The 24,241-nt window shown below is 35.9% G+C and overlaps 1 protein-coding gene across 3 annotated transcripts in view; it reads left to right on the top strand.

The window, feature by feature from the left end:
- The window catches only part of gnao1a (guanine nucleotide binding protein (G protein), alpha activating activity polypeptide O, a), a 104,343-nt gene extending 85,106 nt beyond the window's left edge, over window positions 1–19,237 (top strand). The window contains exons 6-8 of one of the 3 annotated variants that reach the window (XM_048169136.1): window positions 1,074–1,203; window positions 7,886–8,039; window positions 16,926–19,237. In XM_048169136.1, coding sequence (XP_048025093.1) covers window positions 1,074–1,203; window positions 7,886–8,039; window positions 16,926–17,113 — 472 coding nt within the window. In that variant the 3' untranslated portion in view covers window positions 17,114–19,237. Of the gene's footprint in view, window positions 1–1,073; window positions 1,204–7,885; window positions 8,040–9,365; window positions 13,833–14,216; window positions 14,371–16,925 lie in introns of those variants that run through there. The other 2 variants (XM_048169135.1, XM_048169134.1) reach the window with 2 other exon arrangements.
- Window positions 19,238–24,241: the final 5,004 nt, after the last annotated feature.

Raw genomic sequence — 24,241 nt, forward strand, 5'->3', positions numbered from 1 at the left:
TTAAAAGAACTCTTTTCCATTTGAATACATTTTAAAATGTAATTTATTCCTGTAATGGCAAAGCTGGATTTTCAGTAGCAATTAGTCTTTAGTGTCACATGATCTTTCAGAAATTATTCTAATTTGCTATATTTTTTTTTCTTTGATGAATATAAAGTTAAAAAGTGCAGCATTGATTTGAAATAGAAATCATTTTTAACATTATAAATGTTAAACTTTACTGTCACTTTTAACCAATTTAATGTGAATTTTTGCTGAATAAAAGTATTAAATGGTTAATACGATGCTATTTTAAAAGTCCATTATTTTGATTATTGGGTGTAATAGAATAGATTAACATGCTTTAATGTTCAAAAAACATTCTTTTTCACATACTGTACATTATTGAGGCTCCTCTATTCCCAGTCTGTCAAAAACGTGCTGGGCTGCATTTCCCAAAAGCATAGTAAGCCTAAGTTGATTGTAGAACAATTGCCACCAATGGTCTCTACGATCAACTTTTGGGAAACGCAGCACTGGTTTCTACAAAGCCCCTCCTTCTGAAGTGTGCTCTGATTGGCCAGCTGACTTAGTGCGTTGTGATTGGCCTTCAGCTTCCAAGGCTTCTAAAGTGTTAGTAAGCACACAGTTGATAATAACGTGGTAATGTGTGTAATCGAGTCCGAGTCGGATTCTGAAATTGCGAATGATCAAGCCGATCGATCGTAACCGACTTTGCATGCACGACTTGAGCAGAACGTTTAACAGTGGTAAAAGTAGTCTTTGTATATAACCTGCGTTGTGCTCTTTCAGGAAGCTGTCCTCTGTAAAATGCGCCGCGCACAAGCAAACATTTGAGTTGTACTGCTCAGGAACAGCTTGATAAATAATCTTTTTATCTTAACCTCTGACTGCAAAAACGGTTTTGCTTTCACATCCAAATGCACAGCGTCTCAGCACCACGACGACAACAATTCACCAAAACCTCGCTTTCTCTCTTAAAAGTCTTCCCAAACTTTTAAACAATAGTGTATGTTGCTCGTGTGATGCTGTGCATTATTGTGGTGAGCTCATGTTGAGTTTTGTCCACTCAGGCTGTTTGATGTGGGAGGTCAGAGGTCGGAGAGGAAGAAATGGATCCACTGCTTTGAGGACGTGACCGCCATTATCTTCTGTGTGGCTCTGAGTGGATACGACCAGGTGCTCCATGAAGACGAGACCACGGTGAGCACTAAATACACACTCTCATGCACAGGCATGTGTCCATACACAAACACGCACTTCTGTGCTTATGCTTTGACACACACACAGGCTCATGAACAATTGCACATGCTCTGTGCTTCATATACACTGTGTACACACTTAACAAACTAACAAAAATGATTCACGGGTGTTTGAACATGTTTTCTCATGCTTTAAAAGAGTTTGGTGTTTGTCACAAATCTTGATGGTCATGACGTCTTGGTGCAGACTTAATGATCTTCATGTTGATCAGAACACTGTAATCGCAATCATGTTGCCAATCAAGTGGCCATGATCATAGTGTGCTGTGTGTTCATCCACAGCCTTATAATTAAATAAGGGCCACAGAACCTCGTTTGTTTAGCTGGTTTTTAGACATTTTTTAAGGTCAGTGGCATTTATAAATCAGCCTCCATTATGAACTCCTACACTGATCGGCACATTAGGTAATGCTTATACCGTGTATGTGTCATCTTGTGCATACTGTAAAATTCTTAGAAATAGTAAATAATAATGAAAATATAGGAATACTTTAGGAATAGTTTTTTTTAATGTACTATCCCAAAGTTAATTACAATATACTGTAAATTTCACCATACACACTAAAAAAGGTTAGGTTAAGTTGGGTTTAAAATGGATATGAAAATGGAAATATGTTTAATAAATGGACATTTATTAATAAGTTTAATGAATAATTATTAAACATTAATTCAATTATTTGTTAATAAATGAAGAGTTCAGATGCAAAAGTCTCTAAGTGCCATTTGAAATGTCCTTGTAAAATGAGCCTTTTTATCAAGCTTGTATGTTTATGTTCAGTAATTTCACTTTAATGGCAATGAAAGGGACCTATTAATTGCCATTAAAGTGAAATTACTGAACCTAAACATACGAGCTTGATAAAAAGGCTCATTTTAGAAGAAAATTTCAGATGGCATTTAGAGGCCTTTGCATCTGAACTCTTCAAATGTTCACCTTTTGATTATTATTGTTGCCTCTAGTAATTATGTGTCTGGTTTTTAATTTTCAACCTATTTTGGGTTCATTTTAAGTCGTAGTCATTTTTAAACAATAGTTGGGTTAAATAAAACTGCCCAATCGCTGGGTTTGTCCATTTTCAACTCAATTTGGGTTGTTTTTAACACAGCATTTTTAAGAGTGTAGTTTAAATACACTGTTTATAATGGAAAAATTCAGTATAATATTGATTCAGTCCTACATCTTATCAGTTTAGAGTGGAAATATTGAAATCTTTTTTGATATTTTAGATGTAATTTCAATATATCAGCGCTGTCGGGTGGAAACCTCGTATCTCCATATTTCATCTTTTTTTGTTGTTGTTGTTGTTCTCCCCATAAATCATTACTATTGGTCACCCTTTACATCTGTCTGTGGGTTTTGCAAATATTTAACCATTGAAAAGTATTCAAAAGAGCTTATGACTAAACCTCATAACTCTATTGGATCCTCAAACTGTAAATTAAAATAAATCCACCCTGCCTCTATAGCGAATCTTCACGCAGTTTATATATAAAAAGACTAATGTTTTATGTATTTGAGGAGCGGAGAAGAGTGTCTTAGTCTAGTATTTGTCGTCAAGTCATAGCTAATACTGTGTTAAATAGCATAGGTTTTGGCCAAATGACAATAAACTGAGCGTCAACACAGCTACAGTAAACCTTATAACCTGTATGTTGATGAAAATGTATGTTACTGCCTCAGATGCGACCTTTCTAATGATGGACAAAACACGTATGTCTGAAATTCACTAGTAACTCTATTTGAGCTTGTTTTTGGTAAAATGTTGATAGTATAATGAAAAAAGCAAGAATCTGACAGTATATAAAGCCACAATATCAACTTTGACACAAAAAAAAAGAAAAAGAAAAAGAAAGGTTTTTTTCCATTTCCTGAAAAGTACAGTTTTTTGGAGATACAAGGTTTCCACCCAACAGCGATGATATATTATTAACATTTTGTATTTATTTTGCTATTATTGCCATTCAGTTTTGTAAGCGTGTTGGAGACATGCTAGCAAACGTGCTCTAAACTGTGGGCGGTCTAGCTTTCTATCATGGGTCATGTTTTGATTCCCCATACACTGTACTGTACCATCAAATTTAAGCAAAATTTGATTAAAAACAAAACAATGTTGCAATCATTTGGACAAGTCTAATAATGGCATAGCTTTGAGTATCATGTCTGTGTTGCAAATGCTTATCCCGTGCTAACTAGATGTGCACGTAATGGTTTCTCAGAGTGCTGGAGTTCCCAGCATGCACTGGGGCATGAATGAATAATATAGTTGCAAATGTTCAAGTTTTTCTATTCTGTTATTATTTTGCTATCACATTTTGTGATGTCAGGATGCATTGTTGTCCATTTTAAGACAACAAGCACGTTGCTCGCTATGTCCGTTTCTTGCAGACAACATGAGATAAAATGGTAACACTTTACAATACGTTCCCATTAGGTAACATTAGTTAATGCATCAACTAATATTAACTAACAATAAGCAATACATTTGTTACAATATTTATTAATCTTTGTTAATGTTAGTTCATTGATAGGTCATGTTTTCAGGTCCATTAAACACAAGTTTTGTTTTTAATAATGTATTGAAACTAAGATTAATAAATGCTTTACAGGTATTTTTAATTGTTAATGTTAACTTTATTGAAATACATATGAAATATTAAATAATATAATAAATAGAAATGTAAAAAATAATTAAATGAATAAGTTGACCCAACATAATACATTTAAGTTATCATTTTTTTTTATCTATATAGGCAAATTATAAATTATGACAACTTCTAAATGAGAATGTTTACATAAAATAATTAAGTATACAAATTGAACACAAAAAGCCATACAAACTTATTTTTAAGTTCTATGAACACTTTTACAGTGTCCTTTAAAAGAAGAAACAAAGAATTATTTATATCCCCACACTATTGATTGATTTTGTGACCGTGCCAATTGAATCACAGCAGGTGTGATGAGTCATGTTTGGACGTCCGTGTGACACAGGCCTCAGATCTGCCCAGACACACTCTCTCTTGACAAACTCCGATAAGAGAATTTTTACAACATCAGAGGGATTTACAGTGACGTGTTTTGGACATAGGAGGGCTTTTATGGCTAAAAAAGAAGATGTCCATAAATACAGCAACTCTCACATGCCCATATTCACCTGATCTATGTGAGCGATAAAAAGAGAAGACAGATTCTATTAATCTGTAAGAAAGTCCTGGCGAAACAAACGGACAGAGATAAACACACATACAGATGCTATGAATACACACTCCCAGAATGTGTCTCCTGTCAGTGCTCGTCCATTCAGCGCTCTATCAGTGTTTACGCATTTGCCGTCTGACATTCTGTCCCATCATTCCCTCCTGTGCACCCTGTGGCCTTTCCTCCTCCGTTTCAACACAAACATGCGTTTATTTCCTTCAAACACTGTGCGTTCCTTCAAGTTTGACCTTTGTGAGACTTTTTTCATCTGTTTAGAGCTGTTCCTTTCTTCGTGTGTGACAATGCATGGAGCGATTCTGCATTGTTCCACTATTGTTTATCACTTCAGTGTGTGTGTGTGTGTGTGTGTATGTGTGTACGTGTGAGTTTGAACAGCAGTAGTATCTGGGGGTGGGAAATGTGAGTGAAGTGGTGAAGTGTTGGGTTCTGGTGCATGTCCGGTTCCGCTCGGCTGCTCCCGTGGCCTCCAGCGGCCACCTCTGCATCTCCGTCTCTCCTTCAAAACGTCTCAGCTGCTCTCCTGTCATCTCTAGCCATCGGCTTTCTTCTCTAACCAATTGCTAAACAATCCAGCCCAGCTCTACAGACGGCCCTTTCACAGGTATGAAATTATCGTCAGCAACCTCAGTCGAAATGCATACTAAAAAGAGTTGGAAGCAGTAGGCTTTATGTTGTGTCTTGCGGTAACTTAAAGAGATGTGAATTCTGTCATTGTTTCAACAAATTCTCTACATAAATACAATGAAAATCATTGGGGTCAAATATGGTTTTGACTTTCATTACATGGACAAAAATGATTAAAAGATCATCTTTTGTAGTTCACAGAAGAAAGAATAGACCATTTGGGAGCAGACGTCACAGTTTCCTCACTTGCAGCTGTGCATGCATTGTGGTGGCAGAAAAACAGTGGTAACAAGTGGAGGAAAATGGGCAAAATCCATGAAATAGTCTTAATTTTGATAGAATACCATCGGTGAAGACGCCCTTCGAAGTTAAACGCTTTTATGTTGGCGTTTGCAAGCCACAGACTGGACTGATGAAACTTGCGATGATTAATCTATTAAAGGCATAGTTCACCCAAAAATTAAAATTCTGTCATCATTTACTCACCCTCAAGTTGTTCCAAACCTGTATGAATTTCTGTCTTCTGTTGAACACAAAAGAGGATATTTTGAGGAATATGGTTAACCAAATAGTTGATGGACTCCATTGCCTTCCATAATATAGAAAAAAATACTATGGAAGTCAATGGGGTGAACTAGTTTTTGGGTGAACTATCTCTTTAAAGCATGAATTTGGTGTAAATAATATTCACACATGCTGTTCATTTGAGGCATAAGGTATTAGCCCTAGAGTTACAGCATGAAATAATATTTAAACTTATAACGTTTTACATAGACAACATTTAAACATATAACATTTTTATCTCTCAATTCTGACTTTTTTTTTTTTTTTTGCAAGTTTATATCTCCCAATTCAGAGTTTATAACTATAGTTCATATCAGGTTCAGAATTGCAGTATATAAATAAAGTATACAGAATAAAGAGTTTCTCAATTATCAAATCTCTCAATTCTGATATACTGTATAGATATATTTTCTTTTCTGAATTGGAGAAAAAAGGTCGGAATTATTAGATATAAACTCAAAATTAACTTTTTATTCTTTTATTTGGTGGCTTTCATAGACTGCTACTGCAGAACTGTCATTTTCTGCCACCAGATAAGCTCCTCCCACAAAAATGTCATCGCAACACCCAAATGGCATACAGGTTTATAATTTTTGTCAGTATTTTTTATTTGCTTGTTTCTAAAATATGTCAGTTTCAGTCATCAAATTTAGATGCACTGCTGGCTCTTTCCGAAACCACAGTTTTTAATTGGCTGTTACTTAAAGTGATCGTCTGACCTTGTTTCCCCCTGAAATGATTAGACACGTCAAAGAGAGAGTCACTGCTTCCAACTCTGAATTCATTACCATTCAGATGACAAACAAATAATGAGCAGAATAATAATTTATTAATCTCATATGGAAATAAGGACAGTGTATATCCTTACCCTTTTCCCTTTATAATTAACAAGAGATCTATTGTATATCATCATGACGAGTTGAGTAATTCATTCTTTAGTTAGTGGAATATATTTTGTTTCCTTTTCTGGCTTCTTGGCTGTTTGTTAAATTTCCTTTCTTTTTTTCTTTTCTTGTCTCACTTCATATTCTAATTTTGCACTCAGAGTGCGATTACACCCGAATGTGTGTGAGTGTAGATAAGAGCGCCTGAGAGTGAGAGTGTGTATGTGGGTTTACTTAGCTACAGTTTGGGGACAATTTTGTGAGCTAAATCTGACAAAACCTTCCTATGAATACATTTGGGGGTGTCCTTTATGATTCATAAATGTAGTAAAATATAAAAAAAAAAAAAAACATCAAAACAAATACAAATATTTTTTATTAATGATTATTAAGTTGTTTTATTTTATATATATATATATTAAAAGATAGCTATTTTTATTTTATTATAAATTTAAATATTTATTATATATTTTATTATAAACAATTTTTTTAAATCTGACAAAACCTTCCTATGAATACATTTGGGGGTGTCCTTTATGATTCATAAATGTAGTAAAATATTAAAAAAAAAATATCAAAACAAATACAAATATTTTTTATTAATGATTATTAAGTTGTTTTATTTTTTATATATATATATTAAAAGATAGCTATTTTTATTTTATTATATATTTAAATATTTATTATATATTTTATTATAAACAATTTTTTTAAATCTGACAAAACCTTCCTATGAATACATTTGGGGGTGTCCTTTATGATTCATAAATGTAGTAAAATATTAAAAAAAAAATATCAAAACAAATACAAATATTTTTTATTAATGATTAAGTTGTTTTATTTATATATATATATATATATATATATATATATATATATATATATATATATATATATATATATATATATATATATGTGTGTGAAATTAAAAGATAGCTATTTTTATTTTATTATATATTTAAATATTTATTATATATTTTATTATAAACAATTTATATATATATATATATATATATAAATATATAAGTATCTCCCTTAAGTATCTGCTTCCCTATATATATATATATATATATATAAAATGAAAAGATAGCTATTTTTATTTTATTATATATTTAAATATTTATTATATATTTTATTATAAACAATTTTTTTAATGGCGGGTTATGCATGTTATTATGTATATTAATTATAAGCTTTATATTAAAAAAAGCCAATATAATATGTGTGTCCCCACTTATATAGCTAAGTGTATGTTTGTGTGTTTGCGGATGCATGTCTGTAAATGATGTTAATGTCTGTTAATGATGTTAATCTTATTTTTCTTTCTGCAGAACCGCATGCATGAGTCCATGAAGCTGTTTGACAGCATCTGCAACAACAAATGGTTCACAAACACCTCCATCATTCTCTTTCTCAACAAGAAGGACATATTTGAGGAGAAAATTAAGAAATCTCCCTTAAGTATCTGCTTCCCAGAGTACACAGGTAAACTCATTACCCTGGTGTTAAGCAATAGAAAGATAGGATAGGATGAAATAGGATGAGAAGACAGAATAATTGATGAGGAGAAGATTGAGAGAAACGCTCTCTCCAGAAGCCAATTAGCACAATAAATCTTCAGGAGAAGAACCATGCTGTTATTTTATTCATTTTGGATGGATTCCCACCCATAATCTAGGCAGCCTGTATTTCTTTATATTCCAGCACTGAGGAAAAACAGCCAAAACAGTCATGTGTTATTATTTTCTGTTCATTTTAGATCTGAGCTCTTCAGCTTCCTCCATAGCTGCTCTTAAACATTTCCTCGCTCGTTATACTGAATGATATACGGAAGACATGCTGCACAAACAATCACAAATAAGTTTGAGAAACACAAATAACTGTCCTAAGCATGTGCTAAGCAACTTTAGTCAGAAAAATCATTTTCTCTGCCTAAGGAATTAAAAAAAAAAACTTGCAAAAGATTTTATCCTTGGCTGTGAGATCGAGGGCAATTGTAATGCTAGTTATGAAATATATTTTGAAATGAAAGAAACTACTCTTCAAATTTTACCTGTTTCAATTATAATGTGAGTTATAAGCCCTTTGCTGTAATCTATGGAAGCTTGTTTCCATCACTGAATAAAAAATAAAAAGGTAATTGCGACGTTTTATCTCACAGTTGCGAGTTTACATGTCGCAATTCTGACTTTTTCTCAGAATTGTGTGATATAAACTCGAAATTGCGAGTTATAAAGTCAGAACTGCGAGATATAAATTCGCAATTCTGAGAAAAAAAGCCTGTATTTTATCCCTCGGAATAAAACTAACTCACAATTGCGAGTTTATATCTCACAATTCGGACTTTATTACTTGGAAATTGCGAGTTTATATATAAAAAAAGTCAGAATTGTGAGATACCAAGTCGCAATTATCTTTTAAATTGTTTTATTCCGTGGTGGCGGAAACAAACTTCCATAGTAAACACATTTTCAGACAGCTAAAAGAATTAGTACTATATAAAGTTATTCAGTAATATTAATATTGATAACAATATTAATGTCAAAATATTAAAAAGTATTAAAGTAATGATTTTATTACTTTGTAAAATATAATAGGCACAAATAATAAGTGTTCAGTTTCCAATTTATAAATACCACAATTCTTTCTAGTCTCCTTTGCTGTCTTTCTAAATGGTCCTTTATTTAAAACATTGGCTTATTTTTTTTTTTTTATCAGCATTTCTGTATCTCCCACTGTTTTCTTTTATTCACTCCTTCCCTTATTCATCTGCTGCTTTCCCATCCTTACCTGCCTCATCCTGTGCTGCAGGTTTGGACACGTTCACGGAAGCGGTGAACTACATTCAGTCCCAGTACGAGAGTAAGAACAAGTCAGTTGACAAGGAGATCTACTCGCACATCACCTGTGCCACAGACACAGACAACATTCAGTTTGTCTTCGACGCCGTCACTGATGTCATCATCGCTAACAACCTGCGCTTCTGTGGTCTTTACTAACTCACAGTGATGCCCAGCTCTTTTACAGCCCCACCATACAGTGACGACTACTGTCGGATATGTGACATTTTGTCTTTGTTTTATACTTTTAATTGTCTCCATTGGTGTCCTTTTGATGTCCTTTTATAAGGTGAGAACTGACTCAAATCTGGTAATAGTTGTCACAGAGCTGATCTTTAATTCATGTGCTAAATTTTAACTGAAGTTCTGAACTCAGCTATTGTTTCAGGTACATTGTTACAAATACAGGAATGTGCTTTGATGAATGTCCTTCCTGGTGTGTAAGAGAGAGGTCAGGAGATATTTTGAGGAAAATTGGTGCCAAACTTCCACTACTTGCTACGTTTATCCTATTGTAAATGAGCTTGTAAATTCAGACCTGTCCTCTCGTCCTTATTGCATGGTATGCAGATTAATGATACCAGATTCAATGAGGTTATATGGCAATATTTTAAATTATGTTAGTGATTATGAAGGTGGCACTATAAGGAGTTTCTATACACACACTTTTCAGATTAATGCAGTTTGGATATGAATTCCACGAATATTCACAAGCTGGCTCATATTACATGTGTTCTGAGTTGGCATCTCAGAGTGTTGATGAAACACTAGGCTTGACATTTACTTGGCATTTAGAAGAGAGTGCAAATGTCCGATGCCCTGAGCCAAACCACAAAAATGTTAGCCCCTTAGCATTCAAAAAAAAAAACACAACAGGACGTGTTACTCTTCAAAATTGGATTTTGGACCTTTTAAACCAGACTCCCAGGATATTTACAAAATACACTGTATGTCTTTTTATCAGCCTTTTGTATGGTGTTGAGAACAGATAAAGATGATTTATAACTACATATCACAATATCATATTCATCAGACTGAAATTAAATAACACACTATAAACAGTATATATACAGTAATAGTCGAAAGTGTTGTCCGGCCTAGGGAAACTGACATCTTCAACCTTTATTCAACTTATTCAACAAAAATTTGTTATAGATTTTGTAAGCATATTGTGTAGTAGTGCTTGGAGTCTTTTATTTGTGATGACACAATGAAACATGCCAAATTGTGTGGACATCATTTTTTGGCAGGCTGTCATACAAAGAAATTATGAACACATTCAAAATCAAGAGAGAGTTGTAGGCAAGGCAAGGCAAGTTTATTTATATAGCACATTTCATACCCAAAAGTGCTTTACATAAAAGGGAATTAAGACAATCGTAAAATAATCACAACAGATGCACAAGAAATAAAAATATCATGCATAAGACATTTAAATAACAATAAAAACAGAGAATAAAATTATTTGGTCAATATGCTTTTTCCTGATAGCTTTTTTTCTATGCTTTTTTTTTTTTTTTGCATAGTATATAAAATATTTTCTTCACATTTTGATGGTTTGATTGAACTTGTAGGGTCATTAAAAACAAACCCCCAAACCAATCCCCTCTGGACATCACTTTTGGCCATTATTGCATTTATACACTAACATATAGTGCTGTGAATCAATTAAAAAAATGAACTAATGTCACATTTTTCTGTAATTAATCGCAATTTATTAATAGCAACTTTAATATTTGTAAAATATTTTTATATTGTAATACACATTTTCACATTGAATCTCCAAATTAATGTAGAATGATCATAAAGATTGTATATTTGTTTATTGACATCTTTTTACTGAGTGCCATGAATGAAGGCCAGTATCACTGATACCAGTACTGCTACTGATGTCGCTATTAAATTGATTTTTTTTCTTAATTTCTGGAGATGAAATAAGTAATGATAGCCATTCAATATTACAGTATAATTGAAAGCCATAATTTTTAGATGTGCCTTTTAAAATATATATATATATATATATATATATATATATATATATATATATACTCAAAAAAAAAAAATGAATGCTTGATGTAAGTCTCTTATGCTTACCACTGCTGCATTTATTTGATCAAAAGTAAAAGCAGTAAAATTGTGAAATATTAGCACAGTTTGGAAAAAAATATTTTCTACTGTAATACTACTTTTTTTTCAGGTTACTTTGATGAATAGAAAGTACAAAAGAACAGCAGTTATTTAAAAATTTGTGTAACAATGTAAAATTCTTTACTGTCACTTTTGATCAATTTAATGCATTCTTGCTGAATAATAGTATTAATTCCTTTCATAAAAAATCGTACTGACCACAAACTTTTGAACGGTATACACACACATACAAATAACAGCAGAATCACACACACCTGCAACAACTGGAGAAGTATGCCTTATATCAGTATGACTGAAGTGATCAACTCACTGAGCTGTCTCACCACACATTGCTGTTTTGTGTAATTCATTCTGCTTTATTATCTATCTTGCTTGATTAACTGCTCACAGTACGCAGTAAGGCTAGTCATATCAAGGGGCAAGACAGTTCTAACAAGAGCAACAAGCTGTGCTATTAGTCATTGCAGGAATATGACTAACAGGAACTGAATGGACCGGAGCTAAAGAGACTGATGAGCTGTTGCTTGCTCTAGAATAGGCAGACACATGCATTGCATTGAACTGAGGCCTTGACAATTAGGCCTGCTTTGAGTCTCTGTGTATGTGAAAATACAAATCTGTAATTGACAATAATTCACAGTGCCATGGATGTTTGCTGCTATGGATGTATGTGTACAGCACTTTTAATCTTCATCTCTCTAAACGATCACTTTAGTCAGTGTGTGTGAATAATACAGCAACTTTCAGGGAGGATGACAACTTAAAATGGATTTTTTTTTTTTTTTCAAATGTCTGAGTTATTAAATGTAAACGAAAAGATTTTTCTTGTGGAACAAATTGGGTTTACACTTTATTTTGATGGTCCACTTTAGACATTCTAATAACTGTAAGTAACTTTGCAACAACTATAAGTTCTGTCATGGAACTCTAGATGGCGCAGGCTAATAGGTCCTTTAACTCAACCTGCTCGTAATCACTTCGTTATCTATAGGGCACAGCTGATTGGTTCCTGCTGTATCAGTAGCCAATGAGCTTGCATGCTCAATCTTCAAAATACTTGGGTAGCATTTGCCTTAGCAGTGCTGCGGTGCAGAGTATTAGACAGTCTACTAATGCTCTAATGAAAGTTAGTTGACATGTATTTGCAAGTTACTTATAGTTAGTCTAAGGTGGACCATCGAAATAAAGTGTAACCTAAATTGAAATTTGGCACCTGTAGTGCCAATAATGTTTTTTTTTTAATACCGAGACTCCCTCAGCCTTTTGCTTTGACTGCCATTGGGGTGTTCGAGCTTAATAATTTGCACCCTGACTTCAGAAAACATCATATTATGTGACCTTTAAACATCAGTCAGTTATTACCTACTGTTAATCTATAAGAAATGCGACTGAATCCAATCATTTACTTCAGACAGCCAAAAGGACAGTGATTCCTTTCATACAGAAAAGCCAAAACAGTAACCAATTGTGCATTTGGTTTAATTAGACCTTATATGAGGGATTCATTGATGTAATGCAAAACATGCTGAATTGTGCCAACTCTAAGCAGTTATGTGTACTATTAAGGCCAGTGTCAGTACTAAGCACTTTTCAGCCATTGTTCAAGTCCATTATTGGTCAGTTTACATATTATTGGTCAGTGCATATTGTGACTTTCATTCTAGACACCAAAAAAGGGCCTAAAGGGAAAACGCTTTTTAGTAAAGGCCTTTGACTTTAATCCCAGATTGATCAGACATACTCTTTGGATTAGTATTTTAAAGAATGTCAGGTAACAGGACGGATGGATGGCTAATGTACATCAATTGTCAGCTCAGACACATGGGTAATTAGGTCAGTGGCCAAGGTAAAGAAACTCAAGGGCAATTGAGTCTGTCCGTTGCTGAGGGACAAAGGCCAATTTGTTCCCTGGCCTTTAGCCGTAGTACAAATAGCTATGAGTGATATATCCAGAATCATTTCATCAGACTGGCAAATGTAATAAGTTCAAGCGGTACGTTATGCTAATGTAGCAAAATTTACTTAAAATGGTACTTATGAATGAAATAGTGCATAGTAGTATTTAATTCATATTTGTTTCTGATTAAATACAGCAGGACTCAGCAGACGGGAGCCATATTCTCCCATCAAACATCTTACTGTAATCCTACCATTCATCACTTTTTGTTTGTTTGTTGTTGTCAGATTGCTGTAATTATTGTTTGTATGTGTGTCTCACTGCTGTGATTATTTATTGAACAATGGCTGTCTATTTATATGACATGAATGAATAAAGTAGTCATGAAATCCAGTGTGTGGCGCTCATTTTTGAGTCCTGCATCTTCTGCAAATAAACAGATTTTGAGTGCTGCTTATTTTCTCTGCATAATCAAGGATATATGTGGTGAATCATCACTATTGGAGATAGTCATTTCACCACACTGTTAGCAAAACTTCATAATCTGTACTCATCTGTGATCACATGATGTGGCTAATGCAGAGTTACAAACAATACTTTGACTCTTAAGAAGAGGTCTCTTTGTTATCAGTTGATGTTTTGCTTCTTGTGGGCTTCAGCTAGTTCTTGACTCTCTTGCTGTTTGTATTCCTGCACTAAACTTTTCTTTTTTTTTTTTTTTCTGTCTGCCTCTTTTTCTCTGTCTATCCTCCATTCTGGTTTCTTTTCCTCTTGCAGAATCGCATGCACGAGTCTCTTATGCTGTTCGATTCCATCTGTAACAACAAATTCTTCATTGACACTTCCATCATTCTCTTCCTCAACAAGAAAGACCTGTTTGCTGAAAAGATCAAGAAATCTCCCCTGAGTATCTGTTTCCCTGAATACACAGGTAAGAATGCCCTCTGATGTTTTGGTGTTTCTGATTGGTCAGGTTTAACACTAGACTCAGACCATCCTACATTTTGAAGTCACTATAACATGGGAGGCAAAATATGGAGCAGCGCTGCAGAGAGCTGTAGCTGAATCTTGCATGTGCAGTCATGGGTAAAAGTTAGACTCAGAGGGATGTCTGCAGGTCTGTCAAATTCTCTTCCGACAGAATACAATTCACTGCCTCCGTTGGACCCGTTCCACCCCGAGTGTTGCTTTCTTTGTGAAAAGCAATCGTGAAGTCGCAATGAAAATGTATTTGCATTATTTGCAAATATCAAACCAAGTCTTTTTTTAAAACATACTTTTGAAACGGAACATTTTACAAAATATTAACAATATCTCAACATCTTTATATATTGTTGTTTATATATTTGGACACTTTGTGGTTGCCAAACATTAGTGGATCATGTCCATAATATGATAAAGTCCATCTGTTATTACTTTACTAGGACATCTGAGAAAAACATTGTCTAGTATTACTTGTATGTCCTGTAGATGTTGCTTGGTTTGATATTTTCTTTCTAATGCAATAAAAATTCAGACATTTTAAAGGATTAGTTCACTTCAGAATTCAAATTTCCTGATAATTTACTCACCCTCATGTCATTCAAGATGTTTATGTCTTTCTTTCTTCAGTCGAAAAGAAATTAAAGGTCCCGTTTTTCGTGTTTTTTTGAAGCTTTGATTGTGTTTATAGTGTGCAATATAACATGTGTTCATGTTTCGCGTGTAAAAAAAACACAGTATTTTTCACATAATTTACTTATCTGTATAGCGCTGTTTCCACTGTCATAAAAACGGGCTGATGACTTCCTTGTTCTATGAAGTCCCTCCTTCAGAAATACGTAACAAGTTCTGATTGTGCCAGCGGTTCCTGTGTTGTGATTCGACAGCAGCGCACGTTGCCCGGAAAGGCCACGCCTCTTACCATAACGTGGAGATGCACGCGCTCAGTGTTATTGTAAACATATCTTTAATTTTACCCTATCAATTTGAGCCGGAATCAGACCCGGTGATTGGACTGCGGGATGAAAATAACAGCGTTTCGACGACATGGCGACAAACACACTCTACAAACGCAACTCTTGTGTATTCCTGTGGGCGGAGGTTAGTCAAAAAACTGTTTTAGTGACGTCATTAAAGAAGGAAGTAGAGGGATGTAGTCCAAACTGGCCGTTCGATGTAGGCGACTTCTGTTAAATAAAATATCTCGCTCGGCATTGAACTTTGAGCTTTAAAATTTTACAGATTTTATTTATACTCTAACAACAACATTACACACTAACTAAAGTTTGAAACATGGGATCACGAAGAACGGGACCTTTAAGGTTTTTGAGGAAAACATTCTAGGATTTTTCTCCATATAGTGGACTTCAACAGTTACCAATGGGTTGAAGGTCCGAAGTGCAGTTTCAGTGCAGCTTCAAATGACTCTACACGATCCCAGCCGAGGAATAAGGGTCTTGTCTAGTGAAACGATCTGTCATTTTCTTTAAAAGATACAAATTTATATACTTTTTAACCACAAATGCTCATCTTGCACTAGCTCTGCGATGCGCAACACATTACGTAATCACGTTGGAAAGGTCACACATGACGTAGGCGGAAGTACCGCGGTAGGGTGAAAAACTCCATCTCATATTCTCCTCCAACTTCAAAATCATCCAACATAGTTTTCCCTTTTTTTTGTAAAAGGCATTTGACTTGCACGTTCGCTTTGTAAACACTTGACCTTTCCAACGTGAGATGAGCATTTGTGATAAATAATACATAAATTTAAATTTTTTTAGAAAATGACTGATCGTTTCACTAGACAAGACCCTTATTCCTCGGCTGGGATTGTGTTGAGCCCTTTGAAGCTGCATTTAAATTGCACTTTGGACCTTCAACCCATTGTACCCCAGTGAAGTCCACTATATGGATATCAAAAACCTTAATTTCTCTTCGACTGAAGAAAGAAAGATCAGATAAACATCTTGGATGACATGGAGGTGAGTAAATTATCTGGAAATTTTGTGGCTTAAATTGTCCAAATAATTTTTGGTCCAAAAGGTCTTATACATAATACATAGATTCAGCAGCATTTACATGGGACACTTGCTTCATAAGGAGCCAAGTTAAAGAATGCTTTGCTATTATGTGTAAGAGAACAGAAGAGAAGAGGCATTTGTGAATGTCAGAAGTCACTGAGGTCATTCTAAATATTGGGTTAATGAGCGTCTGGAGCAGGGGTGTCCAATCCTGCTCCTGGTGGGACACTGTCCTGCAGAGTTTGGCACCAACCCCAATTAAACACACCTGAACCAGCTAATCAAGGTCTTACTAAGCATACCAGAAACTTGTGGTGGAAGGTGGAGCTAAACTCGAGTCTGCAGGGCAGCGTTTTGACACCTGTGGTCTGGAGTGACAAGCACAAAGCCGATTTGAAGATCGTTCATTTTTAATTTCGGCATATCATCAGAACATCTTCCTCTCATATATTCATGTTCATGGCTCTTTCTCCCTCCGTAGGTCCAAACACCTACGACGATGCAGCTGCTTACATCCAAGCACAATTCGAAAGCAAGAACCGCTCGCCTAATAAGGAGATCTACTGTCACATGACCTGTGCCACGGATACAGGAAACATCCAGGTGGTGTTCGATGCCGTGACCGACATCATCATCGCCAACAACCTGCGAGGCTGCGGCTTGTACTGAGGCCCGCCCCCTCCCTCTCGAGCCACTTCTTTGGAAATGATTATTATTGAAAATGCAAGTTGGTAAATAATGATAATGATAATTTTAAAATAGGCATATACAAATATATAAATATATTATATATATATGAAATGTTTTTAGTTTGTCTTTCAAAGAGCTGCCAACAGAACTGATTTCTTATAGAAACCCAGCCTTTATGGTTTTAGAACAAAGTTGGGACCTTTTTTTGTGTTTTTGTTTTTCTTTGCTGTCGTACGTTTCCTTCTCCCCCGTTTTCCACTGTGTCTTTATCGTTTGAACTAAACAACCCTCATTTTCTTTTTTGATAAATGTCTTTCTTTTACTATTTTTTTATGTTTTATGTCATTGTATGTATATTTATTACACGGATATCAGTCAGGGGGGGATGTACATGTTTGCCTGGCTATATGAATTTACTTTGACGATAATGTGACGATAGCTAAATCCACAGTTACGCTAGTCTCGAGCACTATGGTTTGGGTCAGTTGTAGCGTGTCCCCGCTCCCGATTTGTAATCGCTGTAGTACCGTTCGATATCGTAGAGAATGGAAACACCCAGGATCGCACCCACCAGGCTTCTCTTGCGTTTCGTCTACCGATCCCCGTCACTTCCGTAGGTCAGCTCGCTGGGGAAGGCGCGTGACCCCTGGGCCTGTCGTACCAGTCCGATGATTGCGAATATCATATCAGTGCCAACCTTCTGAGAATGACGTGTCTGGGAATAGTACTAGAAACACTAGGTCACTGTTATGAGAACTTATTAACATTTGTCTTGTAAGGAACTTTTACTTTTGTATTGTTGTTGATTAATTTATTAATTAATTTATTTATTGATCATCTGTCCCACACACTTCCTTTGTACTTACTACACCTTGTCCATTCTTCTACCTCTCGTCCATCGTCGCCCTTCCCTCTTCATTCCTTCTCTTTCCTGTTTTTAGTTGGCCTGTTTTAGTTGGCTGGGTAATGGAGTCCCCGTCACTGATAGCATGACCCCTCAGCCTTTGTATAAAGAAACAGCTAACTGCTTCACATAGCTAATGGTGCGAAAATAAAGAATAAAACATAAAATAAAAAGAACAAAAAAAGAGGAAAAAAAGAAAACAGAAAAGACAGACGCAGCAAAAAGAAAGGGCATCATGTGGGCGGGGTTAAGGGGTGGTAAGGGGGAGGGCGGGTAGATGTGGGGCTCAGAGAAATGACGTGGAGGCTTGCGGACGAAGGTCGTTGGGCTGTCAGTCTTTGTAGAAAGCTGTAGATCCTCCAATTCTAGAATCTTTACAAGTAGAAATAATTGAGAAAAAAAAAGAAAAAAAAAAGGATGACAATAATAACAACAAACGATGACGACGACAACGATGATGATGATAACAATACCAATATCAATGATTATTCTGTAATATTATTAAAGGTATATTTCTTGTGCTTTGTAGCTACAGAACTTTTTTTTCCCTCTCTCCCCCTTTTTTTAAAAAAAAAAAAGAATTTTGCAAGGGTTCCTATGATCCACTCTTGAACCGTTCTTACTGACTTACCCATGTTGATGTTGATGAACTGTACCGATTCTTTTTGCCTGTTCGCCCTGCATTGCAATGTCTTTACTTAGCCTGAATTACAGTATATGTATTGATTTTTTTTTATTTATTTGATTTTTTTTGAACGAACCACTTTTTGGTGGCACGGCCCCGCCCCCGGTGCTGGAGAGGGCGGGGCTGGGCACGGCTGTACAGATTCATGCGCTTTCTCTTGGTTTTTTGAGAATTGTACTCAAACACCTTCCAGGTCTGCATAGAAAAGCACAGCTCTCACCTATCACACGTAGATTTGGAAAGATGTATCTCTCCTCCCTCTCTGCCTTCTCAGTTTGAAATTCAATGAAAAAGAGAAAAAAAAAACTGTACAATTACCTACACCACTGTTGATTTTGATTCTCCTTCCCTTCTTTTTTTAAATCCTTTCTTTTTCCTCTCCAAGTGAATGCTTTTGTGCTGCTTTTTCTCCCTCTTCTTTAGTGAATGGTTGTTCTTTCATGTGGGATGTTCGTGCTGGAAAACCAATCGAATGTAGTGTTTACATTAAAAGCCACAGTTTTCATGACTACAACCTGGAGCTTTTCACTTTTGATTGTTATTCATTTCTGCTTTGTCCTTTATATATTACACTGCTATTATGATCACTCAAATGAATGAGGGGCTCCAAGATGGCTTATGACTCTGATGAGGCGATACAGATACCAGCAGAGATCAGTTAGCGTATAGGAATGAAAGGATGCGAGAATCTCTTGAGCTAAAGTAAACGCATCCGCCATTAATCTAATACTAAAGCTATGTTTACACGAAAACAATGTACTAAAAACGTATGTACAGATGACAAAGTTATCAAAAACACCTTACTTCTGCATTGAAAAATAAGGTGGATAGACTAAACACGTAATAAACGGAGATGATATCAGTATCGTTTTCAAAAACTTCCACTTTGAAACCTGTTTTCAAAAGTTTTCAGGCCACCAAACGCCATTATCATGTAAATGAACGGCCAAAACGCATAAAAAGTTTTCAGTTTTTAGTTGAAAATGGTATAGTGTAAACAGCCCCTAAAAATATAAATGCCTCATTCATTCATTCATTCATTCATAAAAGGACTGACAGTATTCATGATTAAATGTAAGGTGGTCTGTCTAAGGGGCTGTTTACTTGACACCATTTTCAACTAAAAACTTAAAGGGTTAGTTCACCCAAAAATGAAAATTATGTCATTAATGACTCACCCTCATGTCGTTCCAAACCCGTAAGATCTCTGTTCATCTTTGGAACACAGTTTAAGATATTTTAGATTTAGTCCAAGAGCTTTCTGTCCCTCCATTGAAAATGTATATACGGTAGACTGTCCATTTCCAGAAAGGTAATAAAAACATCATCAAAGTAGTCCATGTGACATCAGTGGGCTAGTTAGAAGTTTTTGAAGCATCGAAAATACATTTTGGTCCAAAAATAACAAAAACTACGACTTTATTCAGCATTGTCTTCTCTTTCGGGTCTGTTGTCAATCCGGGTTCACGACTCCGCAGTGACGCTGCTGATGTGTTATCCGGTGCGCCAGAGCTTCGTTTACAGTCTGAGGGAGACGCACGCTGTATTCAAGCTATTCTACATTGTTTCTATTTTGGTATTGCTATATTTTTTTAAATGGTGTGTAAGTGTGCATGTCGCGGATGTCCTAATCGCCAAAAATCACCACTGATGTCACATGGACTACTTTGATGATGTTTTTATTACCTTTCTGGACATGGACAGTATACCGTACATACATTTTCAATGGAGGGACAGAAAGCTCTCGGACTAAATCTAAAATATCTTAAACTGTGTTCCGAAGATGAACGGAGGTCTTACGGGTTTGGAACGACATGAGGGTGATTCATTAATGACATAATTTTCATTTTTGGGTGAACTAACCCTTTAATGCGTCTTGGTTGTTCATTTACATGACAACAGCATTTTGGGGGCTTGAATATGCAAACTTGAAAATTGATTTCATAGTGCAAGTTTTTTTAAAAACAGTACCGTTATCATCTCCGTGTAAACTACAAAAACGCAAATTTGTGAAAATGGTGATGTCATGGCCATGCGTATTACGCGTTGAGTCTATAGGCTCACAGTGTTTCTTTAAAAAGTGACATCGCCACCCTGATAGCACAGGTACACTCTCGGAGATGTCTATTTGATGTCTGCAAGATGTATATTTTAGAGTGTTTGCTCATCTGCTATACGTCTCTAGGACGTTTACTGTTAGATGTCATATAGACATTTAGAAGATGTCTTTAAGATGTTTAAGATTTAGAATGTATGTAAAACTGCTTTTTCTTAGACATTTATCAGATGTTTTTACACAGCTGATGTTTTCCAGCTCTTTAGCAGACATCTTACAGACCTACCTGTGCTATCTGGGCAACTACTGGCCTGGCAGCATAATACAGCATTTTTAGTCGTTTTCATGGATCCGTGTGAACGGGGATCGTTCTGTATGTGAAAAATGCAATGGAAAAACGTTTTTCCGTTTTTAGTACATCGTTGTCGTGTAAACGTACCTTTAGTTCAATATAAAGTACTACAACTTATTCACAATGTGTGTTATATGTACTATAAACAAAACTGTCAACATCATAGTATGCAATAAAGGGGAACATGGAGGAAGTGCAGTTGAATCCCAAGGGACATAATTATGATTCTGTGCCTCTTTAAGTGCGTCTTCAGCCAGACGGTCCTGGAGAAAGAAGAAGGAGATGCTCAGTCATTATACCACAGCTTCAAAAGAGGAAGCACCACTTTGTACCAGACTGATTGGATGATAATTGCAATGAGAGCTTCACATATGGAAAGAGAGAGAGGAAGTGTTTGTGTGCGTTAAAATAAGAGGATGAAATACAGACCATGATGGGAAACTGCAGAGGTAATTGGTATCGACTCTGTCCACCCAAATCAACACAGAGAGGCTTTATATAGCTATAGGGAAAGTGTCCTTCCCCCTCTTCTGGTGGTGATAGGTATAGTCTCTTTTACACCCATGAACACAATCTCAAAGCTCAAGTCCACAGGCTTAGATTGTGCAGGGCTCATGGGCGCCACCAACAGGTCTACTGTAGAACTACCCAATGAAGAATTTAGGATAATCATGTTTAATTAAATAGCAATTAAAATGCGTCTCCACCAACATTTAAACTAAACTCAAGCTGCTGCACACAATCATTCATAACTGACACTAATTACAAGAACACTGGGTAACTAAGATAAAATAGCTGGATTCTGTTTTATCACCTGTCTGATCATCACTAGTTGCTGATATTGTTTGCTGTGATGCTGAAGTATTTCATTCTTGTAACCACAATGATGAGTCAGTGTAGTGTCTTGGTATGTCCTAAAATCCAATCCCAGGACCTTGTCCCTGTCAGCTATTACACACACACACACACACACACACACACACACACACACACACACACACACACACACAGTTATTTATAGTGCAGCACCATCGTCTGTCTGTTGCTAGGAGACAGCCTGTGCAGATTTCCTCAGCATGCAATACCTAATGCTTTCATCACGGCTATGTATTTTGTCACAAAATTTATAGTGTGAATTTGTTATTTCACACTACATAAAACCAGTCTCTGCATGGGCACAATGCAGTCATTTAAAATATATGTTCTTCTGTTCCAAACACATTAAGCATCAAGCTGACAACCTGCAGGATAATAATGGACACTGTGCTAAAGAGAGCGAGAGAGAAAGAAGAGAAAAAGGATGTGGTGTATGTGTATGCGGTGATGGTAAGTAATGAGAAGGCCAACAGAAAATGCTGATTAAATTTATGTCACAAAGGTCAAGACCCCAAAGCCGCTGTTGCCATGGAAACTGCTTCGTTTACTCCTGTGTCTCCTCACTGCTGGAATGATGCCGTCGGTTCTGCTAAGTGCAATTTACCTGTTCCTCTCGTAATGACTCCTAAAAACTGACACCTGGACTTTCTGTAATCAGAAATGTTGCTAATCCTTGAAGTACGTCCTTGCGAAGAGGAGATTGAAAAATACAGTTACAAAGTCAACACAAACAGTATGTTTATCTCCGTAATTAGCCTATTATAAGGTTCAATAAGTCAAAAGTCCAAATGTTTTGTGTTTAATAATTGTTTTACTGTTTAAATTTAGTCGAATAGCCTAGCTCTGGGTTTAAAACATAACTAAGTGTGACTACTGAGAGACGTTTTTATACATAGGCCAGATATATTTAAGTTAGACATAGCCAACTGTTTGTCAAATAACCAAGAATGATGTGAAAACTTATTTTAGCTCCATAACAGAATCAATATTTTGATGTTATTCGTTTAGTTTTGGGTAATAAAATGATAATAGAAAACACGATGATCGATATCAGCAAACACGCGATCAAGGCCGCCCTCCGGTGGACAGAATCGGAACTGAAACAGTCCATGAACTCGACCTCGCCGACAGACGGTCACAGTGACATTTTATTTTCTCATACATTTTCTCTCTCCCAAATATACCTGGTTATAAAAAGAAGACCTACGTGTGAACTGCAGTCTGCAGAAGTCACAAGTCACTATAAAAAAGCACGTTAAAATGCTTGCCGATGGGGTTAGTCTTCTGTAAATGTCAGATGACATAATCATTTGGCCTCTTTAGACCGCAAACGTGACGTGAAGTAAGATTTTATGCCACTCTGAAATAAACTGAGCCTCACATATCACACCTCTTCACCTCTGATGGCGACTCGCGAATAACAACATTGAAGAACAGACGCTCATATTTCAGGCGGGAAAAATACTCCCGCCTGAAATCTGAGAGAGTTCAACTGTAGTTATTTTGCTTTGTCTCAATGAGCGAGTCGCGTCGCCTCAGTCGGGCAGACTGACTGACTGACTGACGGACACCAGTGCCAAACCCGGGAGGTCTCGCCGTCTGACCTTGCGGCACCCCCTTCGGTTTCCTCGGGGCAAGAGTCCAGCAGCGACAACTGCCACCCGAATCTAGCGCCTACGCGCACTGCGCGTGAGAACCGGGAGAGCCGTGGAGATTCGGTAACAGCGTTAATCATCTGAGGCGCTCAAACTGCTGTTGATTCACAGTCACTGACGTCGCCTTCTGAGAGCAGCCTAATAACTCGTGTGTGTAAATACAGCACACATAAGTGAACTCCCAGAGATAGACAACACTGATTCTTGAGTAGACTACTAGGACAAAACAGGCTAAAAATACAAGTTTGTGTGTCAAGAAATTATTTTGGATTAATCTAAACATGTTCAGAGGTTTTGGGGGCAAGTTTTTCCTTACCTATCGCTCAACAGGCCTATGGAGCAACACCATTATATAAAAACAATATTTTTTAAATAAATAGCATATTATATGTACGTAACCATATTGTAAATGTCACATTATCAAATTTTAGTTAAATTTGGTGTTGCTTCATGGAGTGGTCTTTGTTTTGACAGAAAATAGGCCTATAAGTAAAGTTACTTAAAATATTTAACATTTTAACATTATTATTAACGTTTATTTTATTATTGGTAACACTTTACAATATTGTCTCATTATCT

The sequence above is a fragment of the Megalobrama amblycephala genome, linkage group LG19 (genome assembly GCF_018812025.1).
Source record: "Megalobrama amblycephala isolate DHTTF-2021 linkage group LG19, ASM1881202v1, whole genome shotgun sequence".
Classification (NCBI taxonomy): Eukaryota; Metazoa; Chordata; class Actinopteri; order Cypriniformes; family Xenocyprididae; genus Megalobrama; species Megalobrama amblycephala.